Source organism: Carassius gibelio, chromosome B22 (assembly GCF_023724105.1).
Source record: "Carassius gibelio isolate Cgi1373 ecotype wild population from Czech Republic chromosome B22, carGib1.2-hapl.c, whole genome shotgun sequence".
Classification (NCBI taxonomy): Eukaryota; Metazoa; Chordata; class Actinopteri; order Cypriniformes; family Cyprinidae; genus Carassius; species Carassius gibelio.
The window spans coordinates 16,673,426-16,698,381 of NC_068417.1; the positions used below are offsets into that span (position 1 = coordinate 16,673,426).

The 24,956-nt window shown below is 36.0% G+C and overlaps 1 protein-coding gene across 2 annotated transcripts in view; it reads left to right on the forward strand.

The window, feature by feature from the left end:
• Positions 1 to 24,956, forward strand: part of LOC127988498 (SLAM family member 5) — a 59,964-nt gene that overhangs the window by 7,883 nt on the left and 27,125 nt on the right. The window contains exon 4 of one of the 2 annotated variants that reach the window (XM_052591294.1): positions 4,047 to 4,185. The exons of the other annotated variant lie outside the window; for it this stretch is intronic. Coding sequence (XP_052447254.1) covers positions 4,047 to 4,117 — 71 coding nt within the window. The 3' untranslated portion in view covers positions 4,118 to 4,185. Of the gene's footprint in view, positions 1 to 4,046; positions 4,186 to 24,956 lie in introns of those variants that run through there. 2 annotated transcript variants of the gene reach the window in all.

The following is a 24,956-nucleotide window of genomic DNA, read 5'->3' on the forward strand; positions in this document are numbered from 1 at the left end:
ACTGCTGTCATCTTTCACGCAAGTCACAACCTTGCATGCCGTGTTGTGATGGTGAATGGTACATTGCACTGCGCGCAGCCGCAGACCAATCGGTGTTAACGTCATACCACCGTGTCCGCGAGACCTTTTCTTTTTATATCATTTACACACCGTCCCGATGTGCCTGCACACACTGCTTTAAACATTTAGTTATAAATAAATTATAAATATAATTAAGTATCGATACTTTGCAGAAAATATCGATACCAAAATAGAAGCTTCTGAGTATCGATATATCGATACTGCAGCATCGATGTGCACATCCCTACTAAAAGCACGTTCTGGGCGCACAGATAGGTGGCGGTACGCTCAAGAGCTATATTTGGAAGTGGCGGTACTGAGTACCGGTGCGTACCGGCCCACTTAAAGCACTGACCACATGTGTAAAAAACAATAAGTAAATTTGAACATGAAATGAGAAGCAGAGAAGGAAAAAAAACTGAGCACAGTCACACAGTTTCAAAAATAAATGTGTCAGTTTCTGTTCTCTTAGTCTGATATCTATTTTAGCATGTTTCTGCCTTGACTGTTGAACCACAGGAGTTTTCTTTCATGTACTGATCTACAGATGTTTGGGCTGACCAAGTATCTCCATTGTGTTCAGCTCTTCAATCAGAGTCAGGTCTCTCATTTGCTTCAGACAAAGACTTTATATACACAAAGACATGGTGTTCGAAATCACCCTCATTGACTAGCTCCAGTAGTAATGAAAATATTTATCTTGAATGTGGAAACTAGCAAGTATAAACCTTGATTAAAAATGATTCACTCTTTAAAGGGTTAGTTCACCCAAAAATAAAAATTCTGTCATTAATTATTCACCTTCATGTCGTTTCAAACCCTTAAATTTGATGGAATCTGGAGCTGTCTGACCCTCCATAGACAGCAATGCATCTGAAATGTTTCCAAGTCCAGAAACTAATTAAAAATAAATCTGTCCCTGCAAGATATTACACTTTTGCCACATTGGACCGGCGGTTTGGAAAATGTTCATTCATCATGACCCTCACAGTGCATCGTGGGTATTCTCTAGCTGTTGAGTGTACATCAATAATGAACTTGTTATTGTGGTGCATTATGGGATTGAATGAGTGCACTCAATAATGTCCACTATGGTTTTGGACACTACTACAAATGACTGGCTCCTCAAATAGTGCCGTGTTTAAGAGTAGAGGCAGGGTTGCCAGGTCTGTGTAACAAAACCAGCTCATCTGGTATTCAAAACCACAGGCAAAACTGGCCTAGTCACATTTCTAGGTAAAATGGCAAAATTGCATCAAAATCATATTCCAGGGAAGATAAAAAATCTCCCAAAAATTTCATTCTGGGGGCAAACATTTTGAAATATAATCACTAATTGGTAAAGTCATTAGAAGCTCTGGTCATTATTCTGAGATGTACACTTAGGACTTTGCATGCACACTGCCTGCATGGTCTAAACTGATAAATGTACTGTCTTTTTATTTGTGCTTTTGTTTTGAGTGTAACAAACAGCATTTTGTTGAGACAGCTTTTGTCATATATTGTAATTTCAAATATGAAATTTGAGCAGCTAAAGCAACAACAGATCAGTTCAGTAACAATCTGAAGCTTTTTCTGAGGATTTCAGTTTTTATATTAATAAAACATGTTTTTTTCGTGCAAACGTAGAAGCAGTGGTCACTTGATAGCAGAAGAGAAGGGGGAAAACACTTCAGAAACTGAAGATACACTTTAACCGAAGATGATAAGCAGTTCTTTCACGAAACTGAAGCGAAAAGTGTCAAAAAAGCTGCAGTTACTTCTGCTTTTATGCATGAAAACGTGTGAGATATATATGTGTGAAAAAAGCAGAAACTGACAAGTACATTGGAAAGTTTGCTTTTAATACTGAACAATAATTTTCAACATATATGAAGATTATAGAAAAAATACATTTTGTTGGTTAAACTTCATATTCCTTTTATTTAAAAAATAAAATAAGGGTGCATAGAGAGTACGTCTGTCCTAAAGATCCTGATAGAGCACCAACTAGTGACATAACATGAAAAAACAAGGCTTTATGAAATGTTGTAAATAAAAAGCAAGGTCTCTCCCTCTCTGCCGTGCGCTCGCTACACAGTTTGCGTGAACGCTTTTGCTTGCTCGCTCTAGATTCGCAGGAGATTTGAACTAATTTCCAGGCATCATAACATTACAAAAGGCAATTGTAATATTTTTTTATTACTATTTTGGTATGATGAACATTCACCCGCCAGTGTGGCGGATAGCCTTTTGAGATTTACTCGCCAAACTGAAAATCTAACCGCACTTGGCGGGTGTTAATTTCGGACCCTGGCTGCGGGCCAATGAAAACTGGACCGCGGGCCGTAGTTTGGACACCCATGATATAGACCCAGTTAGATGGGGCTTCGAAAATGTACTACCTTGTCAGATGACGTTTACTACTTTTTACTGGCCTTAATTTGGCATAATTTAATTTACTACCTTTTACAAGCCCGCAGAAACCCGGAGCAATGTTTTGTTAAAAACCACCATTGTTTCACTGTTATTCCCATTAAAATACGCATTTAAAATACCCATTGAAATGTTGTTTTCTTCCCAACATGTTGTTAGTTGTGGTTCACTATTTCAACTTACATTATATGATTTACTTATGAATTATTTTGTTTTATGGTGTCTCCTTTATCTATACACCTTTAACCTGTTTCTTTATTATTCTCAGGTAGGTAAGGAAAGTCGACCCTGGACAAAACTATAAGCATTTAAAAATACTTACAACTTGCTCAGTAGACTTCCCTGTGGTCAGTTCTTGCTTACGGATCTTAAATTACTACTCTTGCAGACCATAACTTGTCATTAATAAAATACAAGTTTTATTAAAGTTAACAAAAGTTATATCAAAGTACAATAGTAAAGTTACAAAATCAAGGTATAATCAGCTGGTATCAGGCGTCGAGGGATACTGTGCTTGTTCAGTATCCGTCTGTCGAGTCTCTCTCTCTGTCTTTTATACACAGACGTCGAACGCTGGCTCTTCTGATGTCATCACCTGGAGTGCTGCCAACTCCTCTGCCGAGGCTTTCAGTTGTTTACGTCGCATTGCTTTAGCCCTTTTCCTCTTCTTTTTCCTCTTAACCGTCTGTGAAATACACCTTAAATACTATATTGTCCATTTATCATAACAACTATTTCTAATACATAAGTGTTTCTACTCTAAATCAGTCTTTACATACATTTCATGCAAGTAAGCAGTTTTCTTAAGGTTAGTGAAGTTACACAATACATTTTCCATATAGCATTAATCACAGGGTTACATCTTTATACTTAAGCAAAAGCATTATTACTACTTAGGTTACAGTACATCTGTTTATAGCAAATTAAGCATTAATCAAGACAGTACAATTGCAAAATCATCATCTCCATTAACAATTTATAAACTAGGACTAAACAAATTTTTGTTAATCTTAAACTCTAAAATCGAATCCTGTCAATCACACAAGGACATAAAAAATAACTAAATACATAAATAGCTTAGAAAAGTAAGAAAATCCAATACAACTTGGTGTATTCAGTTCTTTATTGTTTAACTATTGTCATTTTTAGTTTTGTCAATTTGTTTACTTAATGGAAAATGCCTAAATCGCTTCAGCAGCACATACTAAAATTATATATTGACACAGCAAAGGAAGAACTGATGACAAGTTTTGCTACAAGTTAATTTTTGGTTATTTTTCATACCAAGATCGCCAAAAATAATATTAATATATATATATATATATATATATATATATATATATATATATATATATATATATATATATATATATATATATATATATATATATATATATATACATTATATATATATATATATATATATATATATAAATAAATGTTTTTAAATATAAGGGCCCATTTCAAAAACTTGATAACTTCTGCATTTTATAAATTGAAATTGTAATAAAACTCAAAAGATCAACAAATGTATCTGTGAGTCAACAAACATATTCTTGATTGTTTTCTAGGTACAGATGAAGTGACGTCAGTGTCAGTGATGGAGGGAGAATCTTGTCATTCTTCACACTGGTGTTCCTGAAGTACAGAACTATCATCAGATACAGTGGATGTTTGGAAACTCTCGAATAGCTGAGATCAGCAGGCTTTCCCAAATCTCCATATATGACACTGATGATGATGACAAAACACTCAAAACCAGACTGAATCTGGACAATCAGACTGGATCTGTGACCATCACAAACACCAGAACCACAGACTCTGGACTCTATCATCAAGTAACACTGACCAGTGAAGAGACCAAATACAAGAGATTCAGTGTCACAGTCTCTGGTGAGTAGACTATTAGTGTCAATCGTCTTTACAATTGTTTTTAAATATTTTATCTCAGTCACTATTATTTATTATTTTATCTGACATTAACTATTCTTACAGTGATGTCAATTGTGTAAATAACAGAGATACATACAGTGTAAGCAGTGTTTAGCTACTAGCAGCTACACAAAACACAACAGATAGTTTAGTGTGTAGCATGTAAACAAGCTTTGGGAAATACTACCATGTCATAAAATGTCTTATATAGGCTACTTGTCACACTAACAATGTCTTGTAACACAAACACTTACACCCTTACATAAACTAATGAAGTTATTAACGTTACACTACTCAAACAATTCTTCCAATGTTATTAGAGAAATAAACAGTAGCATGTTGATTTTTCCAGTGTAACAGACATGAACAAACACACTCACACGTGGGTTTCCTTGTGCTTGCCTTTATCTTTTGGAAATAAAATCGCACAAATCACTTTGGCTGAAGATTTGGCTGACATTCAAGACCAAATATCTGGAGTACGGACAAACTTGTATGATTCATATTAAACATATATTATAACAGTATACATGAAAACTGAAACAATATCCCTGTAATTAATAATACAGTGTACTAGGGCTGTTTCTTTCTTTAAAAGAATGGCTAAAGAGTCCTTTTGCTGCCTACATGCCCCAACCATGTTGCTTTGTACCATTATAATGGAGTCTCCCAAAACTTACATATTTAAGTTTATTTAACTTGACGGTTTTGTAGATTGTACTTAAATCACTCAGTTCACCAAACTTGATGCTTATTTAATGCACTTAAACAATTATGTTCACTTAACTTGGTATTAATTTCAAGTGTACTTATATAAGTTAACTCAACATGTAAATTTAACTGAAAATGATGTTCTTATTTTTGACAGCACACTGAAGTAAAACAAATAACAGCATATTTAAACCTTGACCTTTTGACAAACTGTCACAATATTTATGAAAATACAGAAAACCCTATACTGCACTGTAAAAAAAAAATGTTTTTATGACGTCTTTTTTTAATTTTCTTTATGTCTTGTGTACATCCGATATAGATGTTCACATATCCTCCTTACAAGGTTCTGTGACTTTATTTCTGTCAGACATCTAGAGAAGCTCTTATTGAGAATTAACAGAGGTTTAAATGTGCATACTTGATTCATTTGAAGTCACCATTGTGGTGGAAAGTGTTTGGTTTAGTTGGGATCTTGGTCCAGATACTTCTTTTGTTTGCTTGTCTCTTGCTGCTATAACCGTATATTTTAAAATGCTGTTTTTGTGGCGAAGAAAGATTAAGTTTAAAAGAGCTCAGGTGTTAGCTTGTCTCTTGCTGCTGTAATTTGTGTGTTGTAAAACACTGTTACTGTGGCAAAGAGAGTTGAGATCTAACATACACATATCTTGCTTGTAATGGTGACTAATTATAGTAAAATAAAATGTATTGCAGCAACTATGGATATACTTTTATGGATATAAACTTTGTAGATAAAACAATGTACTTACTTTTAGAAAACCGATCGTGTCGTCACAAACAGACATCAAGATTTTGGATATGTATCACATAAATGGTGACAATCAGAACAAAAAAGGCTGGAAAATAAGGATGAGTTTGTGCTATGGAGCTCTTTTGTTTGTCACCATTATTGTGATGCATATGCTAAATCTAGAAGTCTGTGTGTGTGAGTACTTGATTGATTCTTTTACTCAAATTATTTCAAACACATTCATTTCATCCATCTTTAAAATAAGTATTTTACTCCTGGTGCCTGTTAAAAATATCAAACAAAACTTATTTTATGATCTCAAATACGTATTATGTGATGACTTTCTCATCAACAAAAAACATCAAACAACACCTGAGCTCATTTAAATTTGTCTTTTTTCACCACAAAAACAGCGTTTCAAACTACACCAATACAGCAGCAAGAGAAAAATTAACCCAAGAAGTAACTGGACCAAGATCCCAACTAAACCAAACCCTTTCCACCACAATGGTGACTTCAAATGAATCAAGTATCAACATTTAAACCTCTGAGGGATTTCGGTAGTCTACAAAACCGTCAAGTTAAATAAACTTAAATATGTAAGTTTTGGGAGACTCCATTACTCAATTAAATTGAGGCAACAAGTTTACTCAATAAATTTAGTTCAGTCAACTTAGGGTTTTCAGTGTATTTCTGATGTGCTGCACGCGCTGAATTAAAGTGACCGGATGACAGTGCATGGTTCATGGTCAAAATGAACACAGATTGACATGAAAATATAATAATCTCACCATAAATGCGTTTAATTAAATAAAATGTAGTAATCTCACCATAAATGCATTTAATTTAATTATACTCTTTTACACAGTCATCTTTTTTTAACTTTAGGACCGGGGTAAAGCAAGGAAAAATAAAATTTACTTCAACAACGCGACATAATGAACAACTCTCGTCTCATTCATGGTGGAGGTGAAAAAACAATTTCTTTGTGGCATGCAATATTTATTGTATTAAAACTTAAATGCAAAAGAAAAGGCATGATAGTCGGCTGTTTTTGTCAATTTTAAGTTTTAATTTGAAATGTTTGCGATTTTAATATTAGTACTACATGGTTATTTATTTTACCACTTGTTTGAGCAACTTAGCCTAACATATAAATCTATATAAGTAGCGCTGAATAATACGTTGTTTAAATTGTGTTAAAACATCTATTAAAGAGTGTATATGTACAAAGAGAATCACAATGCTGAATAGCTGAGTGTCAGTCTACTATCCAAAGATAAACACAATTTCATGATGTTCAGTCATCATGAGTTATAATCAGAAAACACATAAGATCATCTGTTACTGCAAGGTTCGACTCAGCAATGCATACATGTTTGTTGCAAAAACAATATTGCAATTATTTTGAATCAAATTGGTTTGAATTAGTAAAAGGGTCAAGACACTACTTAAAGCAAACCTTGACCACAATTATGGTGACATAGTGTTTGTTTTTTTTCTTGTACTTTTTTTTCAGTTGAAGGCTGTGGCTAAATTCAGTTGTAGTTCTTGTGTTTCTCTTTACTTCAGTGATGTTGATTGTTAACAGCAGATGTTCATCACTAATGCACAATCATCATTTAATTAGTCACTTAATTATCTCTTTAGCTTTAACCCTTTGAGGACTTGAATATGACTTGAAGACTTGCTTGTGACTTGAAAGTAGGGCTGCACGATTAATCGCATGCGATTGTCATGCGTGTCTTTGTCAGTAAAGCCGGTTCTGTGATTAGCAGTAAATGTCCACCACCTGGTTTCAAATGGAGCGGCACTTCCCAGCTAGAATTTTCTTTGTTCTAAAATGTTCTAAGAACATTCCCGTGGATTGTTCTAACAATGTTTTTAGCGGGTAGTTTTATTTTTGTTCCCAGAACGTTCTCTCAAAAGATAGGATAACGTTCTCTAAAAACATTCTACAAATGTTTATCAATAACATTATTAGAACATTATTCCATAACATTCTAATTAAGATTTAATTGGATGTTTAGATGTGGATGTGTCTGTTTAAAAGTAATAGATTGGTTTGATGTCACCATAATGCTGGTAAGTGTTGGCTTTAGTTGTGCAATTTGACACTTGACTTGACGGTGTTGTTTTTTAGCTGCTGTCATCTTTATTGTGGCTAAAACAGCAAACGAATATGTGGTTCAATGGTGCTGTTTGCTTGGTGATGATTGATATGTCTGATTACTTGTTTTCACCCAAGCTACTGTGTGGTGTTAGTTAAGTATTATTTATTAAAGTGACTCAATGGTCAACAGCCTGACACCCAGTTGAATTTAAAGCAGATAATTTCAAAAAATTTAAAAAAAATTTGTCACACAAACATCAAGATTCAGTGTATGAATCTCAGCAATGGTGACATGCTTTATGATGCAATGTATTCTGGGTACATCATGCAAAACTCATCCATAGCACCCAGAATGCATTGCGGCATGAAGCATGTCACCATTGTTGAGATTCTTACACTAATTCTTAAGGTCTCTGTATGTCTAAGCATCCTATGGTTTGAAGTGATTCTAAAACAATGTAGTTTAAAAAGATCAGGTAAAAATAAAATAACATAAATTGTCAGGACCCTGTGTATTGCAACACATCTGCTATAGTCACTAATATTAAATTAATAGCGTAGAACAGACTCCTGGTAAAATCAGTTGATCAGATTGTTACATTAAGACATTTTTAATATCAGCCAGTAACCAACATTATCTAATGACATATTTTTCTCAATGTTTTGCTGTAACAGGTTTAATTACAGCAGCTAAATGAACGCTAACACTGAAAAGACTCATACTTCCTAAGTACTGATCAGCATAATGGTGACATCAAACTAAACTATAATTTTCAATAAACCATCAACATCTCTGTTAATCTCAATAAGAACTTTTTTACATTTATGACAGAAATAAATCTTGTTTATAATAAGTGAAGATTGTCATGTTTTTGGAGTAATTACGCTAGAGTTTGACACCAAACAGAGGTTGGGTTTTCACTTTCAACCAACATCTGACTTCTGAGCAATGTCAGTCCACATCTAGTGTGATGGGAAGCCGTAATTCACTGACAAGCTGTGCAATATCACGTTCATAATCGCAGATTAATCGCATGCGGTTATGAACGCGATATTGCGTAGCTTGTCAACGATCTGCGGCTCTGTATATTAGGTGCGGCTCCATTTGAAAGCAGCTGATGGACATTTACCGCTAATCACAGAACCATCTTTACTGATCAGACACGCATGACAATCGCATGCGATTAATCGTGCAGCCCTACTTGAAAGTCCCACCTCTGATAGACAGAGCCGTAGATCGCTGACAAGCCACGCCATATCGCGTTCATTATCGCGCGATATGGCGTGGCTTGTCAGCGATCTACGGCTCTGTCTATTACATGCCACTCCAATTATAAGCAGGTGATGGAGATTTTAGCGGTGATCACGGAAGCAGCTTTACTGATTAGATGCGCATGATCATATCGTTAGATATATCGCCCAGCCCTAACACATGGTTATCACAGCCAGAGAAAAGACTAAGACAGAAATCAAGGGTCAAGAGCCCAACTAAAGCAAACACTGATCTCTAACATGGTTTCTTCAAATGAAACAATAAATCAACATCTAAACCTTACACTGTAAAACCCGACAAGTTAACTTAACTCAAACCGTTTGAGTAAACAGATTGCCTTGATTTAAACCATGTAAGTTTTAAAACTTTGCATTTAAGTAATTAAGTGATTAACTAAGTGCTGATTGAGAATTAGTGATGAACAGCTGCTGTTAACAAACAGAATCACTGAAGAAAAGAGAAACACAAGAACTACTACAACTGACTTCAGACACAGACTTAGATGAAATCAACTGAGATAAAATACATGAAATCTCTCAAGATCTGATTAAACAACCCACAAACAGCATCAGCAGCTCCACTTATTAATAACCAGACTGAATTTATTTCTGTCAGACGTCTACAGAAGATCTTATTGAGAATGAACTAAGGTTTAGATGTTGATTTATTGTTTCATTTGAAGTAACCATGTTAGAGATCAGTGTTTGCTTTAGTTGGGCTCTTGACCCTTGATTTCTGTCTTAGTCTTTTCTCTGGCTGTTATAAACGTGTGTTTCTAAAACACATTTGTTGCATACCAAAAGCCCAGAAGAAATGTCATCAGATGTTAACCTGTACCTAGGTGTAGGTTGTTATGCTTCGTGATAATCATCAATTGAACTGTACAGATTCTAATCTCTGATGAAATAGGCGTTATATAATTTGATTGATTATAGTAAAAATGATTTTAAGAGCAATTGGTTCTGTGATAATCAGTTAATCTGAATGACTTTTCAAACAGTGTGGTCTTCTACGGTGTCAAACAGTCACACAAAGACATTCAGAAGCTGGGAGCTGACAAGATGGCGCCGCTGTGCCTGCCGTCCACGTCTTTTGACTTTCCTGCTAATTATTGTATTTATCCTGTGTGTCATTAATAATGTGTCATCGCTATTGGTGTATGAACGCCTGACCCTGCTAAAAATACGGGATACGGTGAACAACCTGACTGATTTTGTTAAATATGGACATTCAAAAACGCCGCCGCCTCTGTTAGCCGCTGTGCCAGCCTATCTGTGGCGTCCTTTCTGCACGTTGCCTCTAACAAGAAGCGGAGACGCGGGAAAAGAGGAGGGGTGCTCGTAAGATTCAAGGCTTACCTGGCTTCATTATGTACGGATGTTTCTGGCTGTTCGCTGAATGGAAAATCCACGGTGTGCGGAAAATTTGACCTTCTCCGTTCCTTAGAGTTCAGCTATCGGTGGCTCCGACCAGCCCTCCCTGACGCTGGGTGTTTGCTTCCGTGTTGCCGGCCGGTGAGGATTCAGGTGCGGGGCTGCGTACGAGGGAATCTCCGCCCGCTCAATCATGCCACTCAGCAGTCGGTGAACTGTAGGTCGGTGCACGCAGCTTTGATTAACACAGGATCGCTCACAAACAAGACCTTCATCCTGAACGACTTGATTTCCACTCACGACTTGGATTTTCTCATGCTCACAGAGTTCCTGAGTACGCTGCGAGTGTCCAGTCGTTGTGGTGGTCTGGCTTCTGTCTTTAAACAACACTTGAACTGTCGTCTGCTTCCATCTAAGAACTATAGTAGCTTTGAGCTTCAGCTATTTCTGGCTCCATTTGCATGTCCTCTACTGTGTGCTGTTGTCTACCGACCTCCAAAATATAATAAGGATTTCATTCCGGAGTTCTCTGAGTTACTTGGGGAATTACGAACACAATATGACAGTTTATTAATTTGTGGTGATTTTAATATTCATGTTTGCTGCCCATCAAGTCAGCTGTCCAATGATTTTCAGAGCCTTCTGATCTCTTTGGATCTGACACAATCAGTGAACGCTCCCACACACCAGCACGGTCACACATTGGACTTGATCATTTCTCACGGACTCACTGTATTAATCTCAGAAATAAGTGACATTTGCATTTCAGCAGAGGTGGGAAGTCCAGGGGCCAAAAAGTAAAAGTCCTGCCATATTTTTGTTCCACCCATGAACTCATCAGCCGATTTCACCAGAGGAGGAACCAAGTCATTCCTTCCAAGTCACAAACGAGTCTTGAGTCAAATCCCAAGTCCTCAAAGAGTTAAAGTTAATGAGATAATTAAGTGACTAATTAAATGAAGATGCATTAGTGATGAACACCTGCTGTTTACAATCAACATCACTGAAGAAAAGAGAAACACAAGAACTACAACTGACTTTAAGCACAGCCTTGGATGAAAAAAAAAAAAAAAAAACACTTTGCCACCATAATAGTGGTGAGTATTTGCTTCAGTTGATATCTTGAGCCTTTAAACTGTTTTCACAAATTTTATTCTATAAAATTGCATTATTGTTTAGCAGCAAACATTTGTGCAATGCTGATACAACTCTTGATCTAGCAGGTGATTTATGCTTTTGATGACTGTATGATCTTGATTAAATTTCTTGATTATATGAGAAGAGTTCGTGGCTTAGTTGTTAGAGAGAACTGCTGTGAATTCACTGCTCTGTCTGTGCACTTTGGATGGGTTAAATACAGAATATGATTTCTGAGTACGGGTCACCACACTTAACTGTATGTCACTTTCACAAAAAAGAGAGAAATCTCATTATGCAAATGCCACCATATAATGCTTTATAACACTTCAATATTAAGAAAAAAAAAATGGATTTAGGCATTTAGCCATGAACATTTATCATGTGATCCTCAACAGTGGTGAAAATTATTATTCATACTGCAGTGCATTATGGGAGTAATTCATGTATTGCAACATGAAGCATTTTGTTGATTGTAACCATTGTAGAGATTCATATGCTGGTTCTTGATATCTGTGTGTGTCTAAAAAGCACTGGAGTTCAAACTTTTATATGTGTTACAAATAAAAAATAATCCATATCCTGTAAATATTAGAGCAATGCTTTTTTTGTGTGCATGCTGTAGTTTCACTGGAATTATTCAAAACCTAGACATGTGATGAGAAAGAAGACAAAAATATTTGAGATATAGTTAAACCAGCTCATTGTAACTGTATGTTTTTCACATGTCACAGTTCTGTCTTCTCCACAACAACCCATGCAGAGTTACAGAGAGAGATCTAGTACAACAAGTCAAGGCTCAAGAGCACAATTAAACCAAACACTGATCTCCATGATGGTGGCATCTTTTTAACCAATAAAACATCAACATCTGATCCTCTGTAATTCTCAATAACAGCAGGTGTTCATCACTAATACACATTCAATAGTCACTTAATTATCTCATTAACTTTAACTCTTTGAGGACTTGGGATTTAACTTGAGAGTCGTTTGTGACTTGGAAGGAATGACTTGGTTCCTCCTCTGATGAAATCGGCTGATGAGTTCATGGGTGGAACAAAAATATGGCAGGACTTTTACTCTTTGGCACCTGGACTTCCCACCTCTGCATTTCAGACCACCTTCCTGTTATGTTTGAATTCAAAGGCCCTGTCCCTGCAGCAAAATCCCTTACGCCAGCTGGTTACCGCCGCATCATCACTTCCACCACAGCTGGAGAATTTGCTGCTGCCTTTATGAACACCAGTCTACTCTCAAGACGATGTGGTCTTCCCACTCTGCACAGAAGTCTTCATCTCCTCTTTCAACTCCACCTGCTCAGAGATTTTTAACATCATTGCTCCTTACAGGTGTAGAGCTGTCAGGACTCATTTAGAGCCTTGGCTTGATGACACCACCCGTGCCCTTAGACGGAGGTGCAGGCAGGCTGAGCGCAAGTGGAAAAAGGACAAGCTACATGTTTCACTGGGTATATTGAGAGAGAGTCTTACTGAATATCAAAATGCAGTTAAAGCAGCTAATTGTCAGTATCTGTCTAATGTCATTTCCACCAGCTCTAACCGTCCTAGAGCGCTATTCAACACAATTCAGTCTGTTATAAATCCATCTAGTAATGCTCTACAGCAGGCCTCAAAGTCAACCTGTAATGATTTCCTCCATTATTTTGTTGATAAAGTAGCCTCTGTTAAACAGAGTATTAAGAACATGTCTAACACTTTTGACTTGTGCTCTTCTTCTGTCCGTTCTGTGTTTAATGTGTTTGAGCCAGTGTCACTCCCTCTTCTCTCTGATGCACTGCAGCTGCCCGACTGCATACTAACAGTCGTAAACACTAGCACATAACACCTGTCCTGTACTCCCTGCACTGGCTCCCTGTCCAGTTTAGAATTTATTTTAAAATCTTAATGTTTGTTTTTAATGCACTCACGGGCCTTGCACCTTCCTATTTGTGTGAGATTCTGACCCCTCACAAACCCAGCAGAGCTCTACGTTCTGCTGGGCAACATCTGCTGAAGGTGCCCCGGTCCCGGTTCAAACAGTGGGGCGATCGTTGTTTTGCAGTGGCCGGTCCTAAACTCTGGAACTTGTTGCCCATTGAGGTACGTTCCATCACTGACCGGCCTCTGTTTAAAGCCAAACTTAAAACCTATTTATTTAAAATGGCTTTTTGCACATAATGGCTCTGTGACACTGCTCTGTTTCTATTGTGTAAATATGTTTTAAACTTACTTGTAATTATGTTTATTTTTTTAATGTTGTTAAGCACCTTGGTTCAATCTGTGGTTGTTGGAAGGCGATATATAAATAAATATTGATTGATTGATTGATTGATCAATAATCAGAATATGAACCTCAACAATGGTGACCATAAAAAAAAAAAAAAAAGCCATGGATGAGTTTTGCACTACAATAGTACCCAGCATGCATTGCAGCATGTTTTTTTTTGTCACCATTGTAGAGGTTCATATTCTGATTATTGATGTCTGTGTTTGACCAGTTACTGGCATAGAAGAAAAATGTATGTGTACGAAATGTTTATAAGGTCATTTTTATGTTAACTGATTATCACAGAATCACTGGCTCTTAATGTCATTCTTACTAGAATCACTTCTACTGATTACACATCCATTTCATCAGAGATTAGACTCCTTACCGATCAATATTTGTGAATAATAATGAATAATTATCATCACCTATATAAAGTATACCAATATACACCTAGGTACAGGTTAACACCTGATGATATTTCTTCTGGCCTTTTGAGTTACAACAAATGTGTTTTATAAACACACAGTTATAACAGCCAGAGAAAAGACTAAGACAGAAATCAAGGGTCAAGAGCCCAACTAAAGCAAACACTGATCTCTAACATGGTTACTTCAAATGAAACAATAAATCAACATCTAAACCTTAGTTCATTCTCAATAAGATCTTCTGTAGACGTCTGACAGAAATAAAGTCAGTCTGGTTATTAATAAGTGGAGCTGGTGATGCTGTTTGTGGGTTGTTTAATCAGATCTTGAGAGATTTCATGTATTTTATTTCAGTTGATTTCATCTAAGTCTGTGTCTGAAGTCAGTGTTAGTAGTTCTTGTGTTTCTCTTTTCTTATAGATTCTATTTATATATGTTAAAATAGCAGTAGCAAAGTACTGCTATTTTAAAAAGTAGCAAAATAGCATTTTCTGCTATTTATATTACTTATTGCAAATAGTGGCAATTATTTGCACCTCAGTATTGTAGTACATTATAAAACAGTATGCAATAATGACTGAGTGTAAATTATAACTTTAATTCAAATTATTAAATGTATGCCAGCATATTAGGACAATAAAGCCCTCCCTCAAAACTGTTTGATTATTTCCTTCATTTTTATTTAAAATAAATGCTTTTCTGATGTGATTTGAAATTTGAAAAGGTAGGGAAAAAAAGACAGATTCGGACCGGATCGATTACATCAAATTGTGAACAACACACGTTTTACCATCTGCACTATTAGAGCCGACGGCTGTACTTTATCTGTTGTAATTTTGACTAGCTCAATAAGAAATATAAGGTGCCATTAAAGTGTAATATTACAATATACAGTGAAGTAAAGTGCAACAGAATGTTAATATATTGTAAGATACTACACAGATATTACAGAATAAACTTTAATTCCATATAATTTTACCTCAGATGAAATATGGTTAAACATGGTTGTTTTTCCCGTCTTTTTTTTACACCTTAATGTTAATACTTTAACATTTTATTCAGAGGTGGAGAGTCCAGGGGTCAGAAAGTAAAAGTCCTGCCACATTTTTGCTCCACCCATGAACTCAGCAGCTGATTTCACCAGAGGAGGAAACAAGTCATTCCTTCCAAGTCACAAACTAGTCTCAACTCAAATCCCAAGTCCTCAAAGAGTTAAAGTCAATGAGATAATTAAGAGACTAATTAAATGATGATTGTGCATTGGTGATGAACACCTGCTGTTATTGTGCGTTACAGAGGATCAGATGCTGATGTTTTATTGGTTAAAATTATGCCACCATCATGGAGATCAATGTTTGGTTTAATTGGGCTCTTGACCCTTTTAATAATTCAAAGTAATTTGCTTTTAAACACTTGCGGTTGTGTTACGTAGTACGTGTTACATTAACACATTGCTGAATTAAAAGCTTGAAGTAGAAAATTTAATTGCCCTTTTTTCATCTAAAACATATTAATTAACTTCATGAAGGTGTCTCTCTTTGGTTTGTTAAATTATGTTCAGCAATTACTGAACTACAAAAAAAGTCCTATTAAACAAATATTATTGTAATGCTTAAATATTGGGGGAAAAAATTGTACAGGCTCGGGATTTTAGACATGAGCACTTATCATATGATCCTCAACAGTGGTTACAATAATTATTCATGCTACAGTGCATAATCAGAGTTTTTACTATGGTGTTACCCAGCATGCACTTCAGCTTGAAGCGTTTTGTTGATTGTCACCATTGTTGAGATTCATATGCTGGGTCATGATGTCTGTGCGTCTTATTAGGAAAAGATTTCGAAAAATGTATATTTATTACATACATTAGGAAATGTATTCATTATAGTGATTAAACCAACGGTTCCACAAGGTAGGTTATTTAAAAACTGAACATTTGTTAATAATAAATACATAAAATTGTTTTGGAAATAAACAGCCTGATGCCTAATAATTACTTCATCATGTAAAACCGGCTAGTAACGGTTTTCTGCACAGCACTGATCACACTGTTTTATAACAGCACATGTACTTTTACAGAGAAATATCTAACATAAGAAACCAAAGGTCAAGAGCCCAACTGAAGCAAACACTGATCTCCATGATGGTGGCATAATTTTAACCAATAAAACATCAGCATCTGATCCTCTGTAACGCACAATAACAGCAGGTGTTCATCACCAATGCACAATCATCATTTAATTAGTCTCTTAATTATCTCATTGACTTTAACTCTTTGAGGACTTGGGATTTGAGTTGAGACTAGTTTGTGACTTGGAAGGAATGACTTGTTTCCTCCTCTGGTGAAATCAGCTGCTGAGTTCATGGGTGGAGCAAAAATGTGGCAGGACTTTTACTTTCTGACCCCTGGACTCTCCACCTCTGATTTTATTAGAGTTTTCTATTGAGTTTGCACATCGTTTTAAAGCACGCACGACCCGAAAACAACTAACGTCATCACGCAATGCAAATTATAAGCGATTATAAGTACATACGTCACCGCGCTACAGTCTGCAGTGAAGGGTGTCTTGATGATTCCAGCGCGGCTCTCCGCTCTCTCAGCTGGGCCTGCCTCACCTCCAGGTCGCGAATCTGCTTCTCCACGGCCTACAACTCGAGCTGCACCGAATGCGGCTCGAACGTGTCCTCATCTGCAATCAAAGGTAGACATTCATCCGCCATAAATGCAAGAAACAGTAGTGAGTAAAGCAATAGTAATGTGTGTGAATAGAGTATTAGTAATGCAACCGTGGTTAGCAGCAACCACGCTGCTGACACCATATCGCATTCATTATCGAAGGCGATTCATCTGCGGTAATGAACGCGATATGGCGTGGCTTGTCAGCGATCTACGGCTCTGTCTATTAAATGCCACTCCAATTATGTGATGGAGATTTTAGCGGTGATCACGGAAGCAGCTTTACTGATTAGATGCGCATGATCATATCGTTAGATATATTGCCCAGCCCTAATCTGAATGCTATTGTTTAGTATTAAAAACAATATTTCAAATGCACTGGTGAGTCTCTTCTCTGGTTTTCTCACTCCGTCTCTCTCTCACATGTTCACATAAACTCAGAAGAATCGGGATCTTTTTGGCTCCTGAGAGCTTCAGTTTCTGAAAGCACTGTTTATCAGCATTTGTTTTTAGCAGAAATGCATTAAATCACTTGATTCACTATATTCACATAAAATGCACGTTTTGTTGATGTGAATTATTCAGATTGTTGTACTGAACTCATCTCTTACTGAAATCTTCTTTTGTTGTGATTCAGTGACTGATGAAGCTTGTGTCTGTGATTCAGTTGCTCTGTGGAGTTTGATGAATTGTGGGAAGAGAATAATTATTATAACATCTGAACACAATGGACATACTTCATCAGACAAAACATCTGTGGACCGTGGGCTTCAAAAGACATGCATGAAAAAATTTGTTAAAATAGACATGATGAGAGATAAAGATCAACCAAGAGCAGAGTGGAAAATTAACTTAAGAAATGACGAATGTTCACACATTTATTTTGTGACCATGTGACTGTGGTCAGCCGTTTTTCTTCTCAGTTTCTGTCACACTACTTTTTTTTTTCACTCGAGTGGTCAACATCTTCCTAGAACTGATTAACAGTATGTTTTCAGCAGAAACACCCGCAGACATGATGAGGTTAATGATTGTTACATTTTAAAAGACATTTTTAAAGTTTGAATGTTTATTCAGTAAAAGTTTTCTCTTTTGATCGCTCTTTTCACATGGTAGTTATATTTAAGTCATTCTTATATATATATATATATATAATTAGGGCTGGGCGATATATCTAACGATATGATCATGCGCATCTAATCAGTAAAGCTGCTTCCGTGATCACCGCTAAAATCTCCATCACCTGCTTATAATTGGAGTGGCATTTAATAGACAGAGCCGTAGATCCATGACAAGCCACGCCATATCGCGTTCATTACCGCAGGCGATAATGAACGCGATAGGGCGTGGCTTGTCAGCGATCTACGGCTCCGTCTATCAGAGGTGGGACTTTCAAGTCACAAGCAAGTCTTCAAGTCATATTCAAGTCCTCAAAGGGTTAAAGCTAAAGAGATAATTAAGTGACTAATTAAATGATGATTGTGCATTAGTGATGAACATCTGCTGTTAACAATCAACATCACTGAAGTAAAGAGAAACACAAGAACTACAACTGAATTTAGCCACAGCCTTCAACTGAAAAAAAGTAAAAGAAAAGAAAACACTATACCACCATAATTGTGGTCAAGGTTTGCTTTAAGTAGTGTCTTGACCCTTTTACTAATTCAAACCAATTTGATTCAAAACAATTGCAATATTGTTTTCGCAACAAACATGTATGCATTGCTGAGTCAAACCTTGCAGTAACAGATGATCTTATGTGTTTTCTGATTATAACTCATGATGACTGAACATCATGAAATTGTGTTTATCTTTGGATAGTAGACTGACACTCAGCTATTACTGAACTGAAGTAAAAATAATCACAATGCTTCAATGTTGAAAAACACAAAAGGAGACAATCAGTTCAGGTTTTTAGAAAACACACTTATCACACGATCCTCAACAGTGGTGACAATTTTTCATACTGCAGTGCATGACTGGAGTTTTTACCCAGCATGCAACATTTTGTTGATTGTCACCACTGTTGAGAGTCATATGCTGGTTCTTGATGTCTGTGTGTGTCTACAGAGTACAGTTTTTCAAATTTTGTATGCACTTAGTAGATTTAAAATTCACTTACTTTAATTTTTTTTCCATAGTGTAGTTTTACTGGGTTATACTAAACTTAAATAGAGCTAATGTCAATTTGATTGTGATCTGACCACCTATCACATACAGATTAATTTCTTATCTCTGCTTTACAGCACCTCATGCAATGCTACATAAAGAGATCTAACATGACAGTCAAGGGTCAAGAGCCCCACTAAAGCACACGCTGATCTCCATTATGGTTGCATCACTTTAACCAATAAAATATCAACATCTGATCCTCTGTAATTCTCAAGAACAGCAGATGTTCATCATTAATGCACAATCATCATTTAATTAGTCACTTAATTATGTCATTAACTTTAACCCTTTGAGGTCTTGGGATATGACTTGAAGACTTGCTTGTGAATTGAAAGTCCCAACTCTGGTAAAAGCTGAATGTCAGTCAACAATCCAAAGAAGACTATCTCATGATGTCCAAATCAACATGAGATAAAAGCAGAAAAAGCATAAGATCACCTGTCACTACAAGGTTTGATTCAGCAATGCATACATGTTTGTTGCAAAAACAATATTGAAATTGTTTTGAATCAAATTGCTTTGAATTAGTAAAAGGGTCAAGAGACTACCTAAAGCAAACCCTTACCACAATTATGGTGAATGGTCCGTGTACGTTTTGATAGTTTGTTTTTTCGATTGAAACACAAAACAAAATAACGAGAAACCACCTGTTTTTCGTTTGTCGTTTCAAACCAAAATCAAAGAAACAGTAAAAAAAGAGCCGTTCTCTCGTTTTTGGTTCTAAATCCAAAAACGAAAAATGACAAAACCAAAATCAAATAACGGTCCGATTTTGGTTTTTTGAAATTCCTTTTTCCATTTTTTCGTTTGAAGATCTACATTGAAATACAGACAGGTTGGCCACGTGACCCGGAAGGAATAGTAAATATGGCCTATCAAAATAAAGGCCAAGCTTTTAGAACGGTCATAATATGCAGCGCTAACGTTATACCAGAGTAACGTTAGAAGAAGAAAAATCATTTAATAAATAGCCTTATATAAACCTGGACCGGAATAAATATGTTAGCAACAGTAGTTTATTACAGCTATTTAATATCGTGCCTATCCAGACATCACCAGTCACGTTTAATGAGCGCATTGTTTGGCTCAATACAGTTGGTAATATAGGTTAACCTAAGAACTTATTGTGTGTGCAGAGTTGTTACTGTTAGCGCTATATTATATAATAAAATTTATATTTAATGTGGTTTCCACCGTAATGGATAACTGTTCCCCCTTTCTACCAGCAGGTGACAGTATTTAAATGACTGACTGTATGGTGTCTTTGGTAACTGTTTTAAATCAAGATTACTGATACAGATGTATTTATTGTTGTTCATTTTATTTTGTTTTTATTTGCCTAGTTATCATCATCATCATCATCATCATTCACCCAGCCCAGAGTTAAACCTGCTTCTGTTTTAACCTGATTATAACACTGCACTGCTATCAGCTTCTTATAGCAGCTCAGACAACAAACTCACATCAGACATGTCCTAATCCTAATGTAGGCCATCTAGCCAAAATAATGATTTACCAGTGTGCTATATACTGTGTGAATCTTTCTTCTCTATACACATTCCAGTTTGTATAACATACAAAACTCTGATTGTGTCATGCCAGTGAAGAGAATCCGTACAAGTCTTGAAACTTTATATAGCACATACATGCTTTCAAGGGCAATGCATGTACAATCAATGGCTGCAGAACATTTGTTAATCCCTAAGGTAAGAACACTTTACAAGGTCCTCAAAAGAAAACCCCAAAACATAATTACATTACTAAAAACAGGCTGTCAACGCTGATTACATCAGGAATAACTGCAACAAAACGTTTCCAGTAACTTTTGATATGTCCTGCTTATTGACTTGGACGAATCTTTGCCCATTCCTCTGTACAGAACAGCTTCAACTCTTGGATGTTGGTGGGTTTCCTCACATAACCTGCTTGCTTCCTCATCCTTCCACAACATTTCAATCATTTTAAGGTTATAACTTTTGACTCTGCCTTTCCAAAACATTCACTTTATTCTTCTTTAAGGTAGGTGGATATATTTTGTCACAATATAATATATATAATAGTATAAAGTATAAATTGAGTTTGTAACTCCCTTCTGGTACATAGCAAAAATTATCAGGCTAATATAGAAGCAATTATAAAAATGGTAAACATAAATAAACTATGATCTGCTGCTGAGGATGAACTATAGTTTAAGAGTACGATAGCTTGGGGGGAAAAGTTGCTCTGCAGTTGGTGCGGCAGTAGAAACTTCTATATCTCTTCCCAGAAGGCAGCAGGATGAACAGGCTGTGGCTGGGTGGGTACTGTCCTGTTGCAATGGCATATTGGATTTTAATATTTGTATCAATATAAGTGTGATGTAGCTTCAGTGAAGATGTAACCAGCAAAAAAAATAAATAAATAAATATGGATGTTACTGTCATACAATATAGAAAAAGAGGCTTAGGACTACAGAGATATATAGGGGATACATGGGAATGTTTAGAAATATCATTACTATGACTACAATTTTTATTAAAATGTAATTATTGTAGTCAATGGGAATATATAACTATTAACACATTGTAACACTAACAAGTGAAATGAGACAGAGGAAAATTGCTTGAGACAACTGTTGAAATATTTGTTGAAAAATATTCTGAATCTTGCAGATGTGATGGAAAACCCAGTTGTGGCACCGTGCTGCCGCAGCCTCGTTGGATGCCGGGTCTGCGTTGAGCAGTGGGCAACTACCTAGCCGCACTACCCAAAATGCAGGGACAAGATGTTCCAAGAAAAAAAAAAAATTAAATTACAGGGATGGGGGAGTTTGTGAATGTTTTGAAAGACACTATTAGTTAGGAGATTGTTTTAGTTAGTTTTTATTTTAGGTTTAGGTTTAGGTTTTAAGTTAAGTTAAATAGTTAAGTTTGGTTATGTTCATCTGTTATGTTATTTTATGCAATTAATAAATTGTTCAATTTTATTTTCTATTACTGTCACTTGCAGAACTCCTTTTGTTGTATTCATTTTATGTTATTTTATGCAAATAATAAATTAATATAAATATTTTAATAAAATAAATTATGTTCACTTTCATGACATACTGCTTGTTGTCTATTATAACACACTAGAACCACACACCCCACTGGACTGAAGGCCTATATGTGAGACATGTTTTTAAATTTGTGAGTGTTACAGTCAACTAAAACTTCACGCAGTATAATAGCACATGTAAATCAGACAATCAAACATGAGGAGAAAGAGCTCATTTTATTGAGTAGGCTAATGCCTTAAGCAGCCGTGCTAGGAAACGTGATTTGTGAAAGCACAGTTGTAATGAAAATAATGGAAAGTGTTTTAATTACAGAACATAAAGCAATAGCTCCATGACAGTAGCTCGCACAAAGCAGACACAGTGCGACACCTACTGGTGTCTGTAATCGTTTTGAACTGCCCTTGATTTTAAACTTCGTTGGATTATTAACGTTACATGGAGGACTGAGAACCTTCACATATGTCGTTTTTTATTGTATTATAAACAAACTACTATCACTATTAGTTAACTAGCCAGTTCAATACATTTATATTAACACTGTATAACGTGAGCGAGGTAACAGCGTGTCCTTGGGATTTTTGAAAATAGATATGATGCGTTAGGATAAAATTATATTTGAGGACCAACACAAGTTTTACGAGGGTGTCAATCGAATGGCAAAGACGAGATAGGGACTGATCTTTTGATGGCGGAATCCCAATCTCCCTCATTATTAGTAACGTTATTAGGCCTACGCATGACGTCACGTGGGAATTCACGTTGAATCGCTGTCCATTACGGTGGAAACCACATTAAATATAAATTTAATTATATAATATAGTGCTAACAGTAACAACTCTGCACACACAATAAGTTATTAGGTTAACCTATATTACCAACTTATAAAACGTTTGTAAAAAGCTTGGCTTTTATTTTGATAGGCCATATTTACTATTACTTCCGGGTCACGTGGCCAACCTGTCTGTATTTCAATGTAGATCTTCAAACGAAAAAATGGAAAAAGGAATTTCAAAAAACCAAAATCGGACCGTTATTTGATTTTGGTTTTGTCATTTTTCGTTTTTGGATTTAGAACCAAAAACGAGAGAACGGCTCTTTTTTTACTGTTTCTTTGATTTTGGTTTGAAACGACAAACGAAAAACAGGTGGTTTCTCGTTATTTTGTTTTGTGTTTCAATCGAAAAAACAAACTATCAAAACGTACACGGACCGTACACGGACCCAGTTTTTGCTCTGTTTTTCACACTTAATTTTTTCACACTTGTTCGCACGCAAAAAAGCAGAAGTAACTGCAGCTTTTTTAACACTCTGGGCTCCTGAGCACTTCAGTTTCTTGAAGGGCTGCTTATCTGCATTTATTTAGCAGAAGCACATTAAACCACAGATGTTTACAGTTAAAGTGTCTCCAAGTGTTTTTTTTTTTTCACCTTTCTCATCTTGTCTCAATTGATCACTAATTTCTTTTTACACAAAAATACATGTTTTGTTTATATAAAAACTGAAATCGGAGAAAAGCTTCAGATTGTTGTACTGAACTCTGTGGTTGTTTTGCTAAAAAGGTTTTTTTTTTTTTTTTTTTTTTTTTTGTGAGTCTGTTGACCGATGCAATTTGCACAAAAACTATAAACTAAAAAGTTTTCCTTGGCATTTTTTTTTTTTTTAGTTTCAAGTATAGAGTATCTTTAAAAATGAATAAAAATGCATGCCAGGCCAGTAGTTGGCGATGTCACTTTGTAAAGACACAGACACACACAGACACATTCCTAAAGTGACATGAGGCCAAGTATGGTGACCCATACTCAGAATTAGTGCTCTGCATTTAACCCATCCGAAGTGCACACACACAATTAGAGCCTTTTAAGGCAAATCATTTCACTCGGCAGCCATCTGAAACATCTTTCAGTCAGGCAAGTGCATCTCTTTGAATGGGCAATCATTAAATTCTCCAAAGCTGTTCACCAAGCTTCGGATTAAATATCATATTTAAAATTAGCAATGAAATCTGGCAACATTTGCCTATTATACATTTTTTTTCTTATGCTCAAATAGTGTTAAAAAGAGTAGCTTATTTTACATGCTAGACCAGGCTAGGTGTTCCTCAGGGATCAGTTCTTGGGCCCCTCTTCTTCTCTCTATACATTACATCACTGGGACCCATCATTCAGGCACATGGTTTCCTCAATGCCTTCACTTTTTCTATTCTCTTATTATCCTTTCTCCCTTCCTGTCCTATATTTTACTATTTTGAATGATGACTATGGCAAATAGCTTGTTGTTTTCTTCAACTGTAAGTTGCTTTTGGATAAAAGCAAATCTGTCGAATGAATTCATGTAAATGCAAATTTTCAAACATCAATGTTAAAAAGGCCTAAAACATCCGATAGTATCCAGCTGCAGACCCGCAGCACCAGCTGTTTCAGAACCGCAGCCACAGAACCGGAAGTGAGAGGCGGAGCTTAACGGAGTATATAATAAGTATACTTATTATAGTTATAGTTATAATAAAAATGTGTTCACACATGGATAACAACATACAACTTATTTTGTACTTAATGCACTCAAATTGTAAGAAAGTAGTGCTGAAGTCTAACTAAAAATATACTGAAGTA